Raw genomic sequence first — 23,789 nt, 5'->3', positions numbered from 1 at the left:
TCTCAGTGACTGTCTGCTGGACATGTGTTAAGTCAGAACTGCTTCCCATGATTGTGATGGACATAAAATGATTTTCTGAGATAGTAAATTGTGGCTTTTCATTAGCTATAATCCAAAATTAACAGAAAAAACCACTGGAAACATATCACTGTATGTAATAAATTTATAATTTTTCCCTTTTTATTTGACATTTTTGAAATAAATTAACCTTTCCAATAAATAACTTATCAGAATACATGTGCACAAAAAACTATTATTTTTAGATATATTTGTCAAAGATACATTTTATTTTAGAGATAAGAGTTTGTTATTGGATAAAGGATTATTCAAAGACTTAGTTATTTTCCAGTATACAAGGTTCAAAGATTAACTGTTGAGTAGCTGTTACAATATTTGGAAGTACATACCACGTGTCTACTACTACAGGTTTCTCAAAAGTAAAATCATTACACCTGTAAACATACATAAACTGCAGGACATACAGGTTATTTACAAAGATGATTACTGTTGCAACAATAAGGAAAGAGTCAGCATAATGGGTAAGCGATTCAGTTCACGCTATATTGATGTGAAGTAATAACAATTCTCTCTTTCCAGCTTTAGAGTCACTACTTTTGATATCATAGCCCTAGATATTACAGAACACAAACACTCAGTAAATACAGTGCAGATCATTCCTGTCCTGAGGGTTTAGAGGTAGGTAACATTAGGAGATTTTAAGAGCACCAATAACCAGTGCAAAGTGAGACAGGAAACTCAACACTCTCCTTATGGTTCAGAAATCAGGACAACCCCAACAATTAAAACTGTGCAAATAGTGCCACGACCTCTTATCAGAATCCATTAATAGAATTTCTCTGTGCCTTATGCATCTTTACCTCCTTATCTTTGTCCCTGTTTTATGAAAAGTCCAGTTTATTTGAGGTGTAAACGCTGCAGGATTCAGAAGTGTCCTCGTCTAGTGGCAGTGTGGAAAAGAAGTCTTTTGATTTGCTCAATCTTTCCTCGTCTCTGGCTTTCTTGATCTGGAACTGGATGCAGTCCTCAGAGGAGTGGAGGCAGTCTGAGGCTCCAGGCATAGAAAAGGAAATCTTCTCATCTTCCTCGTTGGATTTGTCCAGCTAGAAAGGGAATAAAGACATTTTTAAAAATCTACCTGACTGTGGAACACTAACAACTAAAGCAGAGATGTTTTACCTCAGTAGTCAAATTATGGCGGGGCGAGTTTCCAGCTGTCTGTCTTTGTACCTCCTGCTCCTCTGCTCTCAGACTCCCCGACCTAACGGGAGTGTAACCCTGTAAGTACAAACAGCAGCTCAGTTTCCAGAACACTCAGTTAAATTTTGCAGTTTTAACCGCTTTCAATAACATAATCTGCCTTACAGCGTTAACCGGACTGGCTCTAGGGGTCCATTTTCTTGGTGTTGTAGGCTGTTCGCAGTGACTATAGTAGGCAGGGGGGTGTGGATGGGGCTGACTGTACTCCTGCAATAACATACACAGTTAAACATGAATTCATGTGGTTTATAGTGACGTACAAAGAACTCTTTCTGTTCTCTTTGGTGCATCAGCTCTGGTTTAGGACCAATTTCACTTTGTAGCAAATTCAAAACATTTTGTCCAGGCCATCAGTGCATTCCAAACTTCAGTCAGATTGTTTTACAGGTTTGTTACATGATCAAATTTATATGACCAAAGAGTGTTTTTAATTCTCTTTAGAAATAATCTGATATTTTATTCTCACTGAGAATCAAGTAGCAAATACTTGTAATGGATGGAAAGCTGAAAGGTGTGCCATGCATTTATATTCAACTCATTTTACTCTGATACCCCTAAATAGAATCCAACCTAACCCATTGCCTTCAGAAGCCTAATTAGTAAATAAATCCAATCTGTGTGTAATTTAATATCAGCATAAATCCAGCTTTTCTATGAAGGTCTCAGTCTTATGAAGGGCAAGGGACACAGCAGACAAGTCAGGGATGAAGTTTAAAGTTGGGTTAGGCTATACAATAATTTCCAAAGTTTTGAACATCATACAGAGCACTGATCAATCCATCATCCAGAAATGGAAAGAGTTTAGCACAACTGCAAACCAACCAAAACATGGTGATCTACTGACAGGCTGAACAAGGAGAGCTACAGAAGCAGCCAAGAGGCCCGTGGTAACTCTGGAGGAGCTGCAAAGATCCACAACTCAGGTGGGAGAATATGCTGACATGACAACTGATAACGGATAACAAATCTGATGTTTACAGAGGAGTGGTAAAAAAATAGCCATTTATCAAAGAAAACCATAAGCAGTTCTGCATGCAGTTGTACATATCATGTGCATTAGACCCCGTGGCAAGAATGTTGCCACAGCTTGTTGTTCACAAATGCTCTCCATCCAGTCTCAATAAGCTTTGAAGCTGTAATTACGGCAAAAGGAGGTTCAACAAATTATCGGCTCAGGGGGGATGAACAAAACTGCATGCCACGGTTTCTAGAATTTTATCGTAGATACAAAACCTAAACTTTACAATTATTTGCTACTTTGTGTTGGCCTAAAATATAAATAAAATACGACAAAGTTTGCATATGTAAAATGTGAAAAAGTTCCGATGCTGGAATAGTTTTTGTAAGTCATCTAATGTTGAGAAACTCAATAATGGCCACAAAATATTGACCTGACTCCTCAGTAATACGAACATTTGAAATGATCTAAAAAGCTTAATAAACCATACCCTATTTGAAGAGTGCATGGTTAACTTTAATATCTTTACAACATAAATCAAGGAAGAGCATACTCAATAATGATGTCAGCATGTTGTGTCAGTGATCACAGGCAGATGTTAGTGTTTAGTATAGATCCCCTACCTGGATGTTAACTCTTGGCGGGTTAGCTGGCGGTGTGCGGTTAGTCCTGAGGCCAGTAATGATCTGTGATAGGCTGCAGTTTGGGTAGCGCTTCATGAATAAAATGAAACCAGCCAGAGACACAAACATGCCAGAAGGGACACTGATGGACTTGAAAAGGGATCGCCAAGTGGCCTTTTTTTCTGGAAGCATCACAGAAACAGAGAAATTAAAAGAAAAGTTTAAGAAAAAGTGTTTAAACGAGGAAAACACATGATGTAGCTCACCAATCATATGCAAGTAGGTGGAGGATACGATGTTTCCGTTCCCATCTCTGATTTCATACAGCCCATCATGGTGTGATGTAAGTCTTGTGATAACAACCTCATGGATGGATCCGTTTCGGATCACAGAGATGATACCTCTGTAACCCAGGTCATGGTCCGTTATCTGGCCTTCACGAAGCAGCTGAATGGGGCCGCGTGGAGGTTTGGGATCGAAGGGGCCAAGAGAGGATTCATCTGAGATTCGACTTGGGGTAAAAATTAGATGGGCATGATGGACAGGAAGAAACAAGGGTAGGTTTAAAGACTCCTTGGTGAAATGTGTAATGTTGAAGGAGTACCCTACAAGAGCAAGCAAAATAAAAGGAAAATAGAGAACATATAAATACGTCAGAAAAATATAGATGAAAAGAGGACAAAACATGATTATCAACATTGAAGGAATCCAAGTTGTAAAAAAATCCCCAAAAAAACCAAATCTTGCTCTGCCTCTGCTCACCACGAACAGAGAGGGTGCTGCGAGACAGCACGTTCCCGTCGTCGTCTTTCACGGTGTAGTTGCCTTGATCTGCTTGCGTCACTCTCTCTGCCACCCAGGCCTTACCCCCACGCAGCAGCCTTCCTCTGTCGCTCGTTCCATGGTTTGTCCGGTTCCACAATACAATGGGCATGGCCTCTGGCCGCGCACCCCGGGGGGAAAACTCCAACACAGAGCCATTCTCAGGGATGCTGTGCTCAAAGGTCTCCCCGTAGTTCTTGCGGTACGGCTTAATGCATTCTGCAGACATAAGGTAGAAAACATGTCAGTTTATTATTGAACTTTAGCTCAATATTCTGGTAAAAGGCATGTATTTTACTTAGAAGAATACAAATAGATCTGATTAAAATATCAAACCAAATCAATCAAACATTTAAATATAAGTCCATCAAAGGAGCTGGTGATTGACAATTCCTTGATCTTGTAACAGAATAAATATAGAGAAATAATTTAGCAGAAGACTGAAAACTCTCGCACCTGAAACAATTAGATGAACAGTCTCGTATGTGAAGCCAACAGACAGTTTGTTGGCATAAAGTCCCTGATCACTGAGAGTCGCCTCTTTCAGGACTAACGTTTTATCTCTGGTCCACTGAAAACGTGGGTCCTTTACCTGCAGTTAAAGAAAAAAAAAACAGACCTGATCAAAAAAGAGTAAAGCTCTCAGAAGCAAAAGTAAACAACAACGATGTACTCCAGATGTTTGCTCCGAAACCAGTTTCATTGTGTATTTGGGATCATTGTTCTCCTTAGACACCTACTGTGTCCAAATTTCAAACAAGAATTTGGTGATTTGAGGTTCAGTTGAAGAATTTGGATATTGTCCTTCTTTTTCATTTACAATCTACAGGTCCTTCTCAAAATATTAGCATATTGTGATAAAGTTCATTATTTTCCATAATGTCATGATGAAAATTTAACATTCATATATTTTAGATTCATTGTACACTAACTGAAATATTTCAGGTCTTTTATTGTCTTAATACAGATGATTTTGGCATACAGCTCATGAAAACCCAAAATTCCTATCTCACAAAATTAGCATATCATTAAAAGGGTCTCTAAACGAGCTATGAACCTAATCATCTGAATCAACGAGTTAACTCTAAACACCTGCAAAAGATTCCTGAGGCCTTTAAAACTCCCAGCCTGGTTCATCACTCAAAACCCCAATCATGGGTAAGACTGCCGACCTGACTGCTGTCCAGAAGGCCACTATTGACACCCTCAAGCAAGAGGGTAAGACACAGAAAGAAATTTCTGAACGAATAGGCTGTTCCCAGAGTGCTGTATCAAGGCACCTCAGTGGGAAGTCTGTGGGAAGGAAAAAGTGTGACAGAAAACGCTGCACAACGAGAAGAGGTGACCGGATCCTGAGGAAGATTGTGGATTCCAGACCTTGGGGGACCTGCGGAAGCAGTGGACTGAGTCTGGAGTAGAAACATCCAGAGCCACCGTGCACAGGCGTGTGCAGGAAATGGGCTACAGGTGCCGCATTCCCCAGGTCAAGCAGAAGCGCCTGGCCTGGGCTACAGAGAAGCAGCACTGGACTGTTGCTCAGTGGTCCAAAGTACTTTTTTCGGATGAAAGCAAATTCTGCATGTCATTCGGAAATCAAGGTGCCAGAGTCTGGAGGAAGACTGGGGAGAAGGAAATGCCAAAATGCCAGAAGTCCAGTGTCAAGTACCCACAGTCAGTGATGGTCTGGGGTGCCGTGTCAGCTGCTAGTGTTGGTCCACTGTGTTTTATCAAGGGCAGGGTCAATGCAGCTAGCTATCAGGAGATTTTGGAGCACTTCATGCTTCCATCTGCTGAAAAGCTTTATGGAGATGAAGATTTCATATTTCAGCATGACCTGGCACCTGCTCACAGTGCCAAAACCACTGGTAAATGGTTTACTGACCATGGTATCACTGTGCTCAATTGGCCTGCCAACTCTCCTGACCTGAACCCCATAGAGAATCTGTGGGATATTGTGAAGAGAACGTTGAGAGACTCAAGACCCAACACTCTGGATGAGCTAAAGGCCGCTATCGAAGCATCCTGGGCCTCCATAAGACCTCGCAGTGCCACAGGCTGATTGCCTCCATTCCACGCCACATTGAAGCAGTCATTTCTGCAAAAGGATTCCCGACCAAGTATTGAGTGCATAACTGTACATGATTATTTGAAGGTTGACGTTTTTTGTATTAAAAACACTTTTCTTTTATTGATCGGATGAAATATGCTAATTTTGTGAGATAGGAATTTTGGGTTTTTATGAGCTGTATGCCAAAATCATCCGTATTAAGACAATAAAAGACCTGAAATATTTCAGTTAGTGTGCAATGAATCTAAAATATATGAATGTTAAATTTTCATCATGACATTATGGAAAATAATGAACTTTATCACAATATGCTAATATTTTGAGAAGGACCTGTACAATGCACCCTTAATAATAGCAGCATCAAAGCACCACAGCATGATGCTACCACCACCATGTTTTTTTGTTTGATAACCTCAACTGACTCCTTCAAATTAACCTTTCGTCATTTTGACCAACAGCTAGTGACACACTTCTACTCACAGTGGTTTTTTCAAGTAGGACTCGCCTCGGCCCCTCAGAGTCCGGAGTAAACGTAACAATTCTGGATGTCGAGTCTACCGGCAGGCGAAACTCCTTCCCAGCACACACAGTCTGAACTTTCTCTCTTTCACCTGTCGGAGAGCAAAATAAATTAAAAAACCTGTCAGTACCAAAATGCCTTCAGTAGGTGAAGGTTTTCAGGGATCAAATGAAAATACTTACCTAATAAACCCCAACCTGTAGGGAGCATTATAAGCACTATTAGTTACCTTATCAGGCACATAGAGAACACATCCAGAGCACAGAGAACAGGGATAACTTCATTAGAGAAAGGTAAACCATGTATTGGCAAAATTTGTCATTAGTGGCAGAAGCAGCCCTTAGACAGCCTGTCTTTCTTTTTGTTTGTTTTTACTCCAAGGAAAGACCAAAATCCTAATTTTTAGATTAAGGTAAAGAAATGTAATGAAACATTTCAATATAAATCAAGGGCATCTCAACATAGAGCTTTTGGACTACTTTTGGATTAAACTGGCAAAAATACTTAATATATTAAAAAAAACATTGAAACATATTATGTATTATGTTTCAATATATATATATATATATATATATATATATATATATATATATATATATATATATATATATATATATATATTCGTACTTGTCCTCTTCCACTTTATCCGGGACCAGGTCACGGGGGGAGCAGACTCAGCAGAGACGCCCAGACGTCCCTCTCCCCAGACACCTCCTCCAGCGGGAGCCCAAGGTGCAGGGCCATCCCCTGGGCCTCCTCCCGGTGGGACGTGCCTGGAACACCTCCCAAGGAAGGCGTCCGGGAGGCATCCAGTATAGATGCCCGAGCCACCTCAACTGGCTCCTCTCGATGTGGAGGAGCAGCAGCTCTACTCCAAGCGCCTCCCAAATGGCCGAGCTCCTCACCCTATCTCTAAGGGAGTGCCAGAGTATATATATTGAAAAATATAAATTTCACCTGAAAGCCCTATATATATATATATATATATATATATATATATATATATATATATATACATACATACACACACACACACACAGGGGTTGGACAATGAAACTGAAACACCTGGTTTTAGACCACAATAATTTATTAGTATGGTGTAGGGCCTCCTTTTGCGGCCAATACAGCGTCTATTTGTCTTGGGAATGACATATACAAGTCCTGCACAATGGTCAGAGGGATTTTAAGCCATTCTTCTTGCAGGATAGTGGCCAGGTCACTACGTGATACCGGTGGAGGAAAACGTTTCCTGACTCACTCCTCCAAAACACCCCAAAGTGGCTCAATAATATTTAGATCTGGTGACTGTGCAGGCCATGGGAGATGTTCAACTTCACTTTTATGTTCATCAAACCAATCTTTCACCAGTCTTGCTGTGTGTATTGGTGCATTGTCATCCTGATACACGGCACCGCCTTCAGGATACAATGTTTGAACCATTGGATGCACATGGTCCTCAAGAATGGTTCGGTAGTCCTTGGCAGTGACGCGCCCATCTAGCACAAGTATTGGGCCAAGGGAATGCCATGATATGGCAGCCCAAACCATCACTGATCCACCCCCATGCTTCACTCTGGGCATGCAACAGTCTGGGTGGTACGCTTCTTTGGGGCTTCTCCACACCGTAACTCTCCCGGATGTGGGGAAAACAGTAAAGGTGGACTCATCAGAGAACAATACATGTTTCACATTGCCCACAGCCCAAGATTTGCGCTCCTTGCACCATTGAAACAGACGTTTGGCATTGGCATGAGTGACCAAAGGTTTGGCTATAGCAGCCCGGCCGTGTATATTGACTCTGTGGAGCTCCTGACGGACAGTTCTGGTAGAAACAGGAGAGTTGAGGTGCACATTTAATTCTGCCGTGATTTGGGCAGCCGTGGTTTTATGTTTTTGGATACAATCCGGGTTAGCACCTGAACATCCCTTTCAGACAGCTTCCTCTTGCATCCACAGTTAATCCTGTTGGATGTGGTTCGTCCTTCTTGGTGGTATGCTGACATTACCCTGGATACCGTGGCTCTTGATATATCACAAAGACTTGCTGTCTTGGTCACAGATGCGCCAGCAAGACGTGCACCAACAATTTGTCCTCTTTTGAACTCTGGTATGTCACCCATAATGTTGTGTCCATTTCAATATTTTGAGCAAAACTGTGCTCTTACCCTGCTAATTGAACCTTCACACTCTGCTCTTACTGGTGCAATGTGCAATCAATGAAGACTGGCTACCAGGCTGGTCCAATTTAACCATGAAACCTCCCACACTAAAATGACAGGTGTTTCAGTTTCATTGTCCAACCCCTGTATATATATAGTCATCCATGAAGATTAAATTAGGCCTGTGTTGTCCACTTCTACGCATTATACTGTGACTCTTCCAGCCTCTCTATATCTCTGTTACAACCTACTGATGACAGCCTGCGACACTCTGAGCTCAGTGGCCACTTCCATCTGAAAACAACATTTAAAGCCTCGCAGTGTGGACCGGTTGGGCAAACGCCTATGAACCCTCGAGCACCCTGAGGAGTGTGTAGAGCCGGTCCAGTGTTCCACAACGGGGTCAAAATCCACACTGCTCCTCTTGAAGTCCAGGTTCATCTATAGGCTGGAATCTCCTTTCCAACACGCTGGCTTAGGTCATGAGGTGTGTGAACCCCATGTGTGTGTGTGTGTGTGTGTGTGTGTGTGTGTGTAATCATACTGATTTAAGGATTTTAAATCCGTTATATTAGAAATAACACTGGTATGCAAAATTAAAAACAACTGATCTTTAAATAGTGTGTATCCACAATAAGAAAGGAGTCTTACCTGAAAAAAGAGGCAGGGCAAAAAGCAGGATCAAGAAGACGTAAGTGTGCATTTTGTCCTGTAAAACGCAGAAGAATGCAGGTTGGTCCGTCAGTAAACTTAATTGTCATTCATGCCCATGCCCTGTCCGCTCTGAAAACAGGCGGCCAGTCTGAACACCGCATGTCTTCATCAATCAACAAGCTACATGAGGAGGGGGCTTAAACGCACTAGTGGTGGTCTCTGTGTAGAGGCCCCCCACTCCCTCCTCTGTTAAATACAAAAACATATTCAACGCATCTGCCAGCTCTGTCACTCATTATGGTCAATAATCTGTTGGAAGACACGGGGCGACCGGTAAGGTGTCAAACAATCCCTCCCCCTGCCTTCCAACATCTCTAACAGCGAAGCGACGCATCGATTATTGACTGTCAATGAATGATCTCTCTGTCTAAGAGCTCACCTGCAGCCGGGGTGTAAACGCCTACGCGGATATATTCAAGTGTTAATATGGATGAAGATAAGAGGATGATATAGCTTCGTCTGCAGAACGTGCATGCGCACTTGCCACCCTCCTCTGTATGATGGCGACGTGCAGCGCTGCTCAGTTTGATTCTCAGCAGCTCTGCTACAAAAGCACCACGTGATCCCATTTCATGCGTCACCGCCAGCGTAAAAAATGTACGCAAAGTCAAGTTAATTAAATAATTATTCAGTAAACTGTTACTTTCCACTCCAGCAGGTAAAAAGACGTTACAAATGAAGAGTAATGCACGAAATGATTCGAATCTTAGAAAACTCTACACTGCTTTACAACAGAATAAAACACCTGTCAGGGCTGACAATTCAAAATAATTTACAAAAACAAGAAACACCTGAAATTTGAAAATGCTTGTTCAATCTTCATTGGATAATATAGCTAGATATGTAAAACTAGATATTAAAGGTAAAAGCTAATGATAAAAATATAATGTAATACAATATAATATAGCTACTATAATAATATAATGTAAATAAGTTCGCAGTTTCTTACTAAATAGAACTCACTGAACATCTTAAGCCACCAAACGTTATAGTATTCACATAGGTTGAGATGTTTTTTTTTAAATCTTATTTTTCAAGCACATTAATTCTGTTTTATTCTGTCATTTTCCAGGGGTTTTCAATGTTTCCCTGCTGTGGTCAAAGGCTGTTCTGGAAAAACAAAGAAAAAAACCAAAAAAGTGCAAAGGAAAACTTTGTCACCTTCCACCAAAGCAGGTGGTTATTAGATTTCTTTCGTTTTTAAAATACAGGCTTTTGAACTGAAAGGCAAGCAGTTTTTTGTGGTAAAAATGGATGAGTTCAAATTTTTATTTTTAATGAGAAATTTTTTTTTTTCTATTTTCCCAGACAGGCACCTAATTCTGTGACCATCTTGAACTGTGACCATTGGTGGCGCGGTTTCTTTTGTATGCTTCTAAGGTCTTGACCCACATTGTTTTTCTTTCACCATGAAACAAGCATAGATGATAACATATAAAGTACACACAAATAAAAAATTATGAGTTTCAAAAGTCTTAAAAATAACAATTTGTTGCATATTGCATATATCGCTTAGCCATTCAGCCATATGACTCCATAGACATCAGCGATTTTTCTTCTTGTCCTAATATCTATGTGAGCGTTCCACAGCCTGAGGTACACACAGCTAAAACAAAAAATCTAAATGGATACATCTAGTAAAAGAAAACCTTTTAATCTAGAATGAAGTTTTGAAGTTTAGCACTCTTTAGTTTTTCTTTCTAACCGCTGTTTTCAGGTTGCACCTCAGGGATCTGCAGCAGCTCCAAAGCTGAAAGTGCCAACAAAGTACTGCTAGCATATTTGCCTAAACTTCATGAGGAATAAATGCCAAATACACTTTTTAATTTATCTTTAGGTGTCACAGTGTGTCTCTTGGTCCTGTATTTGTTTACATTTTAGTTAGGTGGTTGCTGTCCAGTATGATTAGTCTTTGAGTTCCCGTTCTGGTGTCTTATTTTTTAGGTCATGTTCAGTTTATAGTTTGCGGTTTTGATTCTGTAATTAGTTACGTTTAGTCAGATATTTTTTCTGTTACTGTTTGGTTAGTCCTTAAGTCCTCGTTTCTGGGTTCTGTTTCCTAGGTTCTCTTCTGTTGACTGTGTTTGTATTATTATTTATAGATCTGTTACCCCCGTGTTCTGGTCCCTGGGTGTATTTACAGTTTTGTTCTTCATCTAGTTCCTCCATGTCCTCATTTGTCCCTATCTGGTTCACCTGCTCTCTCTGCCTCCCAGCCTCCTTGTATCACCTGTTCCCTGTTCCTCTGATTACCTGCCCTATTGTTTCATGTCCACCTTTGTCTGTATTTAAGTTTGCCTTCGTTCTTTGTTCCACGTGGTGTCGTTATGTCTCTTCCATGTCCTCGTGATATGTCCTTTGGGTGACATCTTCCACGTCTTGTTGGAGCTTTGGATTTACCCTTATTTGGGTCCTGTTTTCAACGCCTGTATCTGGACAGTTTGTTGCCCTGCACTCGGCTGTAAGTAAGTGCTGAGAATTAAAGAAGGAGTTCTCTCACTGATCCTAGTCTGCTCTCTCTGTACTTGTCTGCCTCTGGTCCACCACAAAATACAGCATTATGACATTAGGTACTCTGTTAATATCATATAAGGGCATTTTTATCTTTTATTTAGTTGTATTCCCAAAAGTGAAGAAACACACACTTTAACAGGCATATCTTTTGTTACCATTAAAGTAATTCGCAAAAACCTCCTAACCAAAAGCAGTAATGCAGTCCTGGATCACTTTTTAGATTCCTTTTCCTAATTGTAAATCATAAATGTCAGTTTTTCTAAATTCTCTAGAAAACCTGTGCCTATGCCAAAGCAATTGGCTTCATCTGGTCCACCCGTTTCATGTCAATCAATTTCTCTGTTTTCACCTGTGTCTTGTCCTTCAAATACACTGCTGTTCTGCTAACTCCTTGTGGATGCATCCTATTCATTTCTTCGACTGTTGTCATGCCAAGCCTGTCTGCAATGCTAAGCCAGTCATGCCTGTTTGTCACGCCTGTCCATGTCTCATGCCTGCCTCGGCTATCACCTGCATGTAGTGAGTTTTTCCCTTGATTAAAACCTTTTTACTTACCACATCTCTGCTTGCCTGTCTGCATTCTGGGGTCCAACAGCCTCCACCATCTTGACAGAGATCCTGGAATGGAACCCTGGGGAACACAACATTTGATTTTGTTTTGTCAACTCTGATGTAAAGTTACTTATTGACACCCAAACTTCAAGTAAGACTCAAACCAGCCAAGTGCTGTACCAGAAAGCCTGAACAAGTTTTCCAGCAAATCCATTAATATACCGTGACCAGCAGTGTTGAATGCTGTGCTGAGGTCCATGAGGTCCATTGTCTAACCACTCATTTACTAAATTACAGGATGAAGTGGAAATGGCAGAGTAAACCTGGTGGAAGGTTTCAGTTGCACTGTCCCAAAAAAGCTTTTTATAATATCTCTTTGGCTAATTAAGTCAATGGAAATGATGCTTTCAAAGATAACAGAAGTAGTCAGATAGGGCAACTTCGGTCACAAAGACTGTGGCAATTTTTATCTTACTGATGATTAAGTCCAAAATATGTCTCCTTTTGTGTGATGGGTGTGTAATTTGTTCATTCAAACCAAAATCTAGTGTCACGTAGTTCTTTTGCCCTTTTGTATTGATGGTTGTCAACATGGATATGGAAGTCTCCCACAATAATTAAAAAGTCGTAATCAACACATATCACAGATATTAGGTAATTGAAATCATTGAAAAAGTTTGCTTTAATTTTGGGAGCGCTGTAAACAACATGGCTCGAGCAGGGCCCTTTACCTGGACAGGGTTTAACCTCATTCACGACTCCATCACCCACTATTAGTTTAGGTGGAAACTGTTTATGAGGAAATCTGTTCTCATACCTTTCGCTGGTAAAAGATTAACTTTCCTTCAACGGGTCAGCATCTTGCAGAAGTGGAGCAAACCTGTTTTCAGGTGGAATTCCTGTGTTTTCAGTCGGTTTGCTCCCATCATTTGTTGCGAGAGCAGTCTGCTGTTTTCTCCTTTTTCTGGAGTTGAAGACATATTTCTCTGTATTGTCGACCAAGCTGTTTCATCTAGGTGCAGGGTTCTTCCTGTTATGTCTTCCCAGATTTGAAGGAAGGAATTTATCCTTTGGCTTTGCACCGAGAGAGTTCCAGAGAGGACTGTTGGTTGATTTACTCCCATTTGCTGCAACATTCTGTTTCTTGGTGGTGCTTGTTTCAGTCTAATCACTGTTTTGAATCACTGGTAGGGTCATTCCCAGCTTTTATCTCCATATTCACTTCAAGCTGAAGAGTTTTCATTTCCATCACTGTTATTTTCTGGAGAAGTTTGTCCCAGTCATCTGGGGCAAAGAGAGGCATCTTATGCTGATTAGCTTGTGCTGCCATGAAAAGTGCAGCTGCTCCTAATGTCGTCTGGTCCATCTTGAAAAAGCGGTTAAAATAAAAGAAATCCTTAAAAAAATCCACTGAAATCTGTGAGTGACACCAATTTAAAGTTTAATCCAGCCTTTCTGTAGCCTTTGGCTGAAATATAAAATTTTTATCTGGGTATGTGGGTTGCATCCATAAAATACACAAATCTTACCCAATATTGAACAACAGTTCTGCCAAGCACTATTGAGGCCACTGTTTGTAAAATAAATTGTTAAATTGCCAATGTGTCTCGTCCCTTCAAACTTTATTCATGAATCCACTAAATAACACCAGCCAGACTCCATTGCAGAAACAGCTGTTTCACATTGGCAGAAAGGATTTTGTAAGTTTTTTTTTTATTATTTTTTTTTTTTTTATGGGAGCAAGCAACACACTCAACTGCTAAACCCACAAATGCCTTTTCCTTACAAATGTGGCACAATTTAAAGGGAAATAAACAGATTTTACAATAATATAAGCTTTGTTGCCAGGAAGCTTTGTTACAACAAACAATCAATGAAACACAAATTCACCAGTTTTTTTTATACGAACTATTGTGCAGTTTAGACAGCCATTAGTAACAGAAAAAAAAAATACAGTGATGTTAAAAAAGCTACATATTTCTTGAAAAAGTAATAGATCGCTTTTAATAGAAGATAAAGAGTAGAAGAAAATGGGATTAAATCTCCCAAAGTGGAGAAATGTTTTTTTTAGTCTGAAGAAACTGAACTTAAACTTCTGAGTCATAATTCCAAAGTACATTTGCCCAAATACCACCAACAGTTAAGCATGGTGGTGGCAGCATCATGATTGGGGGTTGATTCTCTTCAGATGGAACCAGGGTTTTGTTTTTGTCAAGATTGATGAGATTTTTAACTGTCCCAGTCAGTTTTCAAAAAAACTTAAGGTCTCTGCTAGAAAGATGAAGATTTTAAGCATCAGTTCATCTCACCAGAAGAGAAGTTTTGGAATGGCCAAGTCAGAGTCCAGAGCTAAATCTGACAGACATGTGGGATCCCCCTGCATGGGCTGTGAACAAGAGAGGTGTCAAGTCTACCGCACACTGCTGGCGGTCAGACGCCTCGGAGCTCCTCTGGTACTTGGTCCCCATGAAGCGATCACACACTCTATCTAAAGACGCTTAAAGGAACGACTCTCAACCAGTTTCTAACTTTTAGCTCCTTTAATCTAAATTAAGGCAGAGGAATATTTACAGAGATCAGCGCTGAGGCTCCCGTCTCGGACCGTCGCCGTCTGTGAAAGGATGACGAAGAGCCTCGATAGAAGGTCACATATAGTTTTTATATCTGGCACTCCAATGCAATGGATGTGTTCTCCCTCAGTGATTATCAGTAGACTATGTGTCACCATTGTGGTGTCTATCTGTTAGATTGTGTAGTAGCAGGTGTCCATATTTAATCTAAGTGTGCTGTAGCTTTCTAATCAACCCAGTTATACCGGTTGCTCCACTATCAAACCCCAGCTTCAGGTCATTTATGACAATTTTTGGGCCATTTATCTTTGTACTGTATGTCTATGAGCATTCTTATCCAAATGTAACAGAAGGGAAACATTAGAACGTATACTTTACTTCACTATGGTATAAATGGGGAAAAAAACAGCTATGAGCATATTAATAAAGGTTATTCCTAACAGAGGTCATTACAATCTCAAAGATTTGGAAAATGTTATGGAGGGTAAGCACTTATGTTTCACATAGCCTTCCCTGTACTACTGTAAATTTAGCTTGTAAAATGTGTGTTCCCTTTCATCCTCAATGATGTGTTTCTCTGACACTTGTATTGCAGAAAGATTCATAGGTAATTACAGACTATAAATTACTTTGAATATGATACAATTTGAGTTTAAGTTTATAGCATGCCCTTTGAACTGCTGGGATATGGTTTATTGTAATCTAGTAGCATGTATCTTTACGACATAGATCTTCATGACATCCTTATTTTCCTAGCACCATTTTATTTTTATTTAATTGTTCATTTATAATTGTTTCATTGCCCACCTTCAACCCTAAGATGTTATTAGAAAGCAGAAAGTAGGAGGCTGTAACAATGCTTGCAGAACCAGTCAGAGCCAACTCCCACACACTGTTAAAGACTAGGGTGTGGTAGCGCACCTGGAAGTGGGTATCGAACAATTAGTTGTTTTTTTATTTTTATTTTGAACTGTTGCCCATTTTAGCTCGATTTTCACTTAAAAATACTGCTGCTGCAATGACCACCATCTGAAGGCAGGGTGTACAAATAATTGTTTCCAAATGTAGATTCAGTAATTAGGTTTTTGTGGAAAAAGTGGAGATTAATTATATTTTCGTGTGTTTTTAAAAAAAAAAAAATTTTTTGTCGTTTAGTTGCAGGTTTATTAAACTGAATTGTTCTTTTGTAAATATTTGACATAATTGACGCTCAAATTGGGATTACATTTACATTCGGATGAGATGTGTCGGAGTGATACGCCTTAGAGTGAACAGTTCCTCCTAATTATGTTGGTCCGGGTCGCTCAGTGTTTTTAGACTGATCTTTAAGAAGATCTATCTTTGGAGTTTTACCAGTTAAAAAGACTGAACAAAATGATCCTGAACGCGTATTTATTGCACTTTGCACCACTTATTTAGGGGCATGTAAATAATCTAAGGACGCGATTTAAGAAACGCTGTGACCGCACATCGCCTCAGTCTCGTTTTTCCGTCTCTCTTCCCAGGAAATGTTGATATTGTTGGTTACCCTCTTCAGTGCGTTCTGTGGTGAGTAAAACGTTTTTAACAATACGTTTAAACAACGATATTGTTAGATCATTTTCTTTGAAATAAGCTTTATTGACCGTTCAGAGGCTGATTATCCATTTGGCTTTGAACATTTATTACAACTAAACTCTTTAGAGCAGGACATTATGTACTGCAAAAAGGCGGTCTTCTAAACGCCCTCTAGTGGTAGAAAACAGTAGGTAAACAAGATAATTATTGCTGGAAATGACAGAAAAGCGTTAAATCCTGAATAAAAAGTTACATATTTTTTATGAACATACTGAACAACGTTTAACGTTCGCTTAGTTCAGTATCCAGCGCACAGGATATCTGCAGAATAAAACACTGAAATAACATACATACTCAACTTTTTTAAGTTGAACCATATAATTAAAGTCTAGTCTTAACGATTTATAGTTAAAGCATGAAACTCAAATGTCATTTTGAAAATAAAATTTGAGAACTTTTTAAGATTATTTTTAAAATCAACTGACTCACATCAATAAATGTCTCCACTGCAGTGTCCTTAGCGGGCATGTCAGGAAGGTTATTTATAACCACTTATGATAAATAAATAACAAACACAGGATGTGTTATAGCGGAAAGCGTCTTCAGAAAATTTATCAAACATTCTTGAAATAATTGTCTTAATTTTCTTTGCTTTATCAAACTTGCTTAGTTTTTCCTATGTGAAATAATTTTTTTTCCTTTTCTGTTTACTTTTATTTTGACCTTCATCAGGTGCCTCTGCTGGATTACTGCAGGAAAAAGCTTGTTATGGCAGTGAGGTAAAGCTTCCTGATAACATTAATCCACTTCTTAACAAAGGGCTGCTGTATTTTACTCCAAGTAATGGAGGCGAGAGGAAAATATTGATCGAGGACAGGAAGGTGAGCAGTTTGTTGGTGCTCTGATATTTGGACTGGAAACAATTGTGCATGCCGATGGTGAAGATATCATTAAGAATATTAAAAGGTCAAAGACCATTGTCACTCTATTGTGTAGATTACTTTTTACCCATTCAAAAAAATTTCAATAAAATGTGTTGATGGACCTAAATTGTCAGCTTTAACGCCTCCACTTCACATCTAAAATTTTAACCCCATCATTTTTTTTTTTTGGTTGAGTGGAGAAAGCAGACTGAGGCGACTAACCTCTACAGTCATTTAGAATAAAAATGTTTGATAACCCGAAAAAATGAAACTCTGCTGTTGTACTTCTGAAGTGTCACTCTTGTATACATTCAATCATTATAAGCTAATGGTTTCTGCTGATAATCAACAACTTGTGATTGTTATTTAGAGTTCCTTGTGAAAGTATTCAAACCCATTGAATTAGCCATATTACATCTGCAAACATCAGTATATATTAATGGGATTTTATGTGATAAACCACCACAAACTGGATATCCCTAAATGAAATCCAGTGCAACCAATATAACTTCAGAAGGCACCTAATGAGTAAGAAGAGTCCACCTGTGTGTCATTTAATCTCAGTATCAATGCAGCTGACATCAGAGGTTTGTTGGAGAACATTTGTGAACAAACAGTATAAAACCCAGGTGTGATTATCAGCCATTTTAAACAAAATCCTTGATGTCGTCAGAAAATCTCTGTGAGCTTGAATTGCTGCTCTTTGGTCATTCATTATGACAGAATCACCAAACGCTGATTAAGCTGTCTCCCAACAAAGTATGACAAATATTAACCAAATTTTTTTCCAGAAAACTGTAATGTGACTGTTGCTGTGAATGGCATCTGATTTTTACTGTCAGATATTTCTGATGATCCTACTGCAGTAATAAGTCATACAGTCTGGCAACTTCCTTTGAGCAGTGTGTCAGCAGTAACTATCATATAGAGCTCGCACTGTCTGGCATGTTCATGTCCTTTGTGATTTTTGGAATCGCAACCATGACAAAAACATGACGAGATGTCAAAATGGGAAATATTTAGAGGGTTTGAATACTTTGCAAGGCACTGTAGTTGTTTGTGTTCTCTCTCCCAAAAAAAATCAGCTTGTGCTTTCTGTCTTTTAGGCAAAGGACCCACGACTCAAAGTTTCCCTTATTTCAGTTCGTCTTACAGATTTAACTAAAAAGGATGAAGGTGTTTATGCGGTGTTACTTAACGGTAAAGATATTCTGGATGTGCTCCAATTGAAAGTACTAGGTGAGAATGTCACAATAATCTTTACATTGTCAAATAATGACTGAATATTTGATTTTATTGTTCTGGTGTGTTTCTTTATATAAAACCCATATAGAGACAAGTTGAAGTTTTCTAAGCACCAAAAAATTATTTCAGTGTCTTAAGGTCTGCAGTCCTGGCCAAAATATGTTTTTTACGAATTTGCTCCCGTTTGGTTTAATAGTCTGGACGTTCCCTTCCGTGGACCAAAATTTTCAATACTTTGATTCCTCAGCCACTTAAATATTCAGGGAATACTATGAGAGGCAACTCCATACATGAATGGTCTCAAGATGCTTCACTGTTGACATTACTCAGGACTCATGGTACAGTTCACCTTTTCTTCTCTGGACTGTCTGAAGGGGTCATCAGAGAAAATAGCTTTAACCCAATCTTCAGAATTTTTGTGTGACCTTCATGTTGATTTTGAAGAACGGTGGCTTCTTTGGTGCCGTTTTTAACAGCAGGCCAACAACAAAAACTCTCCTCCTCACAATACAAGTGGAAACACCTGCGTTCGGCCATTCTTTAGCAAGCTCTGCACTGGTGGTAACCCTTTTAGTTGGATCCTATTTAGTAGATATGACTTAATGGACTTTTTTGGCACCCCAAATCTTTCTTTAATGTAATTTAATCTTTCAGGTGTGTTTTGTGGCAGGGCTCATTCATTTTATAAATTTCATTTGATTTAGAAATTAATCTAGAATCAATGGCAATCGTCACCACGAAAACTGAATGAACAGATGGATTAGTGACAGCTAGCTGTATTGAATAACAATAGTCCAAAAAGCCCATTTGGCATTATTAAAATGTAATAGTTGGAGAGTTATTTGGCTTTGCACCGAGAATTTTTTAAAATTTAACTTTTACTTTAAGATAACGTAAAGTTTTAAATGAAAATTTTTATGAAATCTTTGAAGGATTCCATTGAATTTGTACTTTTTTGATGATAATTTTAACACAGCCCTACGTTTTGGGGTATGCTCCTTCTACATCCAATTTGACGTCATAATCTGTCACCAAAGGATTTTTAACAGGAATATTTTTGCTTATTTTCTCTTTGCTTTCCTCTTTCTTAACTTCTTGAGTGTTGATGCCATTTACCTTCACATTGCTTGAGTTATCTAAACACAATAGAAAAAGCAATAAATACAATAGAAAACAATTATTTTTACTAGTATTTTGAAAAAGCTCATAGCTATTTAGAAATGAGTTTTTTTTATGTTAGATATACTTTGTGTTTATCTTATTAATTTGTATTTTCAGATTGTGCCCAAAAGATCTCTAGGTTTTACATGCAGGATTTGGAGTATACTATTTCTGAAAAGGCTCAGTACCTGGAGTACAGTGCACCTGACAACCAAAATGTAACATTAACTCTGTGGAACAGAACAGACACTCTAAATATCGATGACAGAAGAGGAAATGTTGAACGCAATGTTTGGAGAATCCCTCGCGTCACTCAAGCAGACAACGGCTACTACAACTTCAGGCGACGAGACAGGAGTCTGGATTCAAGGATACTTCTCACGGTAAACGGTAAAACTAGGAGCTTTAAAGAAGATTGCTAAAACAGATTTTTCATCTCATCTGCACAAATTACATACTACTCTGATCTCTATTCTGTCAAACACAGAGAACACCTATTACTATGACCCAAAAGTGAATGAGCGTCTCTTGATTACAAATCCTTGGACTGGTGAGCCGTGGACTGTGATGTTTAAACAAGACACAGAAGATGAAAAAATGATAGTGATGAAAGATGGGCGGTTGTATCGGGATTATAACCAGTTCACTGGGAGAATTGATGTTTTAAGTAATGGCATTGAAATAGACTCTGTAAAAACTCTGGATTCTGGTACCTTTGAGTTCAGAGACAAACAAGGCAACCTGGCCTTTTCTGCCAAGGTGGAGGTCATCCACGGTGAGTCACACTACATTTACACCTTTTTATTTAAAACCATTCAAACAAAGGTGTTTCCTCATATCTCTGTGTTCTTACAGCATCTCATCACGCAATCACATATATGGTTGTTGGTGCCGTGGCTCTCCTTTTGTGGATATGTTGCTGGTATTGTTGCTATTGTAGAAAGAGGTGCTGTAAGAAGGACAAATCTGCTGCTGGAGCTACAGAAGGACCTGCTGTTACATATCATGTACGTATTTATTTAAATGGATGCTAAGATACTTTTTGTTTTCTCAGTGTTTACAGTTCTTATTAATATTCTTTAAAAAGGACAAGTCTGATCCGACTGCTCCGGGACCTGTCGTGTATTTTCATGCAAGTATTTCTTTTTTGCTCAAATTACTTTTATTTTAAAGGTTTTTTGTTTTTTTTGCAAAGAAACAAAACTCCAATCCAATTAGTGTGAAGTAGAGTTTTATAGTACAAATAAAAAACATGCTAGGGGCAGTAAATATACATAAAACGCTTTGTTGTCAAAAAATGGAGCTTGACTATATGCTGAAAATGTATATTTTATATTGTCCTTTCAATTGCAGGAGACAAATGAGCCAACAGGACCAAGTTACTCAAATCAACCATATCCCTCAGTTTACCCCCCTCAGCCAGTAAATTCACCTGCTTTTACAGAACCGACTGCTGTTGCCATTGAACCACCGGTAGGTTTGATACTAAAGGGTCTCTGATGATCTTCCATGTTTAAAATCTCCCATGATGATTAGTTTCTGATGCATAACTTCCTCATTTGTACAGTTCTGACTCACTATTTCTTTTATTTTACAGCCGTCGCAGCCAAATACCACTTTGTATCCCCCACAGCTTACCAATGTAAACCCTCCACAGCCTGAATTCAGTCTGTATCCTCCCCTTTCTGAGGTACACACACAAACAGTTCACAAAAAGAACATCAAATCAATGGTTGATTTTTGTCATTTTACACTAACACTGCTTTATCTTTTTATCGTCTTCAGATTGGACCTTCAACATCTCAGGGATTTGCAGCAGCTCCCACCTTCAGCTCAGAAGTTTACTCCTCAGATGCTGAGCCGAGATTTCAGCTGAAAGGAGTGGCTTTTCCTTCAGCTCCCCCTCTCAGTTCAGATGCACCTACCAGTGCCGTTTACTACTCGGATAAACTAAACTTTCTAGGAACAACCTGCTGAATGCTGTGGCGACGGAGCTGTTTCAGTCTTTACTGGACTTTGTGACCTTTGCAATACACATTAACAATATTTCTCTACAGGCCTTAAGAACCCAGGTACCATGCTGCCTATAGGGAACAAGACATAAATCGCACATATTCAGGCTTATAAGTATTTTATTATCGTTGAAACACAAGGATGCACTGAGACCAAATTCTGTATACTTCTAGTTATTTGTGGTGGTGATCTCATGAGAAAAGGCCAAAGAATAAAACAATCTGTAAACTGGTGCTTTTTGAATACAAAATCTGATTCTGTGCGAACACAATGACTCTCTACAATGAGGCCAGCCAGGAGATACAGCATTAGAATCAGTTCTTTTGCAAACTGGCATACAAAGTCAGAGAAAATGTCAAAACATGGAGGTTTTTTTAGTAGATTAGAAAACAGCCTCTAGCACAGTTTGTTATTTTTTATCGGGAAAAGCAGGGTAAAAAGGTTGTTAATCATTAATATAATCCATGCATGGGATATGGAGTAATGACGAAAATTAAATCTGGGAGGCTCACCCACTCCTCCAGCTTCATCCAATGGCTTCTCTGTGTGTCTCCGCGCCAACCAATCAGCATCAAGTCTGCAGTAATCCTCAGCCAATGATCCTTCAAGGCTCCGCATTTAAAGCCTCCCATTCATGGATCTCCCAGCTGTCAGCCGAGCTTCGACCCTCCTCCACCCCATCGCCTGAATCGGATTCTCAGTTCCATTACCATCAGGCTTCCTCTCCATCACCAGTACCAGATCCGGGGGAAGACAATTCTATTTCTAAGACGTTCATCAAGTTCATGCATTATCAGCATTCATGTCTTCTTCTGGGATCTGAGCGCCAAACAAATAAACCTCCATCGTGTAACTTCTCTAATCGCATTTTGTGTTTCTTATTATGAGTCTCTACAGGATTTAAATGAATTTACTGAGGCGTATATCTGCATTGATCAATGTAATTGGATTGCTTTAAAATGCTGTTTTTAAATAAATATTTCTCAAATAAGAAAAACTAACACTAAAGTACCATATTCACGCTTTATAAATTTATTTCAAAGTATGTTTTAAATGTACAAATGTTTATGTTGGCAGTGCCTTCAAAGGAAGACGGGTGATTCTTCATTATTACCATTGTTACTGTTTTACCATTTGTTTTTAGCTTCAAACACCACTTTCTCTGAGACTAAGATTAATTGTCTTTAATATATAATCTGTTATTATATTATAGTTCCTTTAATGCAATAAACCAAAAAATGCAATAATTAAAACTTTAGTTTTGTTTGAAAAACATGTATAATTATTCTTTTAACAATTCTTTCATATTTCGAGTGGCACAATTTAAACTTTCACTGTGGTTTGTAAAACAAACACTAATAGAGATTTTTTTCTCACCTGCTGACCAATCACTCATTAACCCCGCTCACTGGTCGAGCTGAAGATACATTAAATACATGATGAGCTGCAGCACAGGCCTATGAAATAAGTAAATACTGAGATAATTTTACATAATAATTATACATATTTTTAGCACAAGATTTATAGATTTATAAATGTCCCAGTTACAAACTCATTAAGACCACATGCATTTTTCCAATGTTTCCTTTTTCCCCAAATAAATCGAATAAAAGAGGTCAAGCGGTTGCGGAAGGTTGATTTATTGTAATGCATGCTGCATGCAGGAGATTTCAAAAACAAAAAGGGGTGGCTGTACTGAATAAAGTCTTGCATACTTTTCAAAAGACTTTTTCTTGGGTAAAAAACTAAAAATAACTAAAACTAAAATGCCGCTTTTACAATTTTTGCAGAATGAGGATCACCAGGATGTTTCCTTTTGTGAATTTTATTTACCGTTAAAACATCACTTTTCTTTGGCAATGACTGGCAAAGGGTCTACTTTGTTTAGAGGTTTTATTTATATTTATTTATTTTTCATCTGGATAGAATAATTAACTGGTTGTTTTTGTGCATTTGGATATGCTGCATAACCTGGAGGCTTTATTTTAATCAAGGATATTATTTAAATTTTATTTTCTTATAAGGGTATGGGAAAAACACAAAATGTGATGTTTATAACACGTTTATATTGCATTGAAGACATTTAACTACTCTATGAATGTCTGAAATTTT

General features: G+C 38.8%; 2 protein-coding genes across 3 annotated transcripts; one reads left to right on the top strand and one right to left on the bottom strand.

Annotated features, from left to right (window-relative positions):
- Window positions 1-145: 145 nt before the first annotated feature.
- LOC124860295 lies at window positions 146-9,679 on the bottom strand. 2 transcript variants are annotated; one of them, XM_047353485.1, is made up of 11 exons: window positions 9,522-9,679; window positions 9,080-9,137; window positions 6,452-6,466; window positions 6,230-6,360; window positions 4,138-4,273; window positions 3,622-3,900; window positions 3,126-3,464; window positions 2,860-3,041; window positions 1,384-1,485; window positions 1,198-1,296; window positions 146-1,121 (listed from the first exon to the last, which is right to left on the bottom strand). In XM_047353485.1, exons 2-11 carry the CDS (start codon window positions 9,129-9,131, stop codon window positions 900-902), a joined length of 1,557 nt encoding a protein of 518 aa, XP_047209441.1. In that variant the 5' UTR covers window positions 9,132-9,137; window positions 9,522-9,679; the 3' UTR covers window positions 146-899. The 2 variants fall into 2 exon arrangements, with proteins under 2 accessions (XP_047209441.1, XP_047209442.1); XM_047353486.1 differs by lacking the exon at window positions 6,452-6,466.
- On the top strand, window positions 8,809-22,534 carry LOC124860297. Its single transcript, XM_047353488.1, has 11 exons — window positions 8,809-8,915; window positions 16,284-16,326; window positions 17,068-17,216; window positions 18,365-18,497; window positions 19,782-20,054; window positions 20,152-20,439; window positions 20,520-20,671; window positions 20,752-20,796; window positions 21,018-21,137; window positions 21,262-21,354; window positions 21,450-22,534. Exons 2-11 carry the CDS (start codon window positions 16,287-16,289, stop codon window positions 21,639-21,641), a joined length of 1,485 nt encoding a protein of 494 aa, XP_047209444.1. The 5' UTR covers window positions 8,809-8,915; window positions 16,284-16,286; the 3' UTR covers window positions 21,642-22,534.
- Window positions 22,535-23,789: the final 1,255 nt, after the last annotated feature.

Source organism: Girardinichthys multiradiatus, chromosome 23 (assembly GCF_021462225.1).
Source record: "Girardinichthys multiradiatus isolate DD_20200921_A chromosome 23, DD_fGirMul_XY1, whole genome shotgun sequence".
NCBI lineage: Eukaryota > Metazoa > Chordata > Actinopteri > Cyprinodontiformes > Goodeidae > Girardinichthys > Girardinichthys multiradiatus.
Note: the sequence above shows the minus strand (reverse complement) of the source record. Positions and strands in the feature narration are given on the sequence as shown.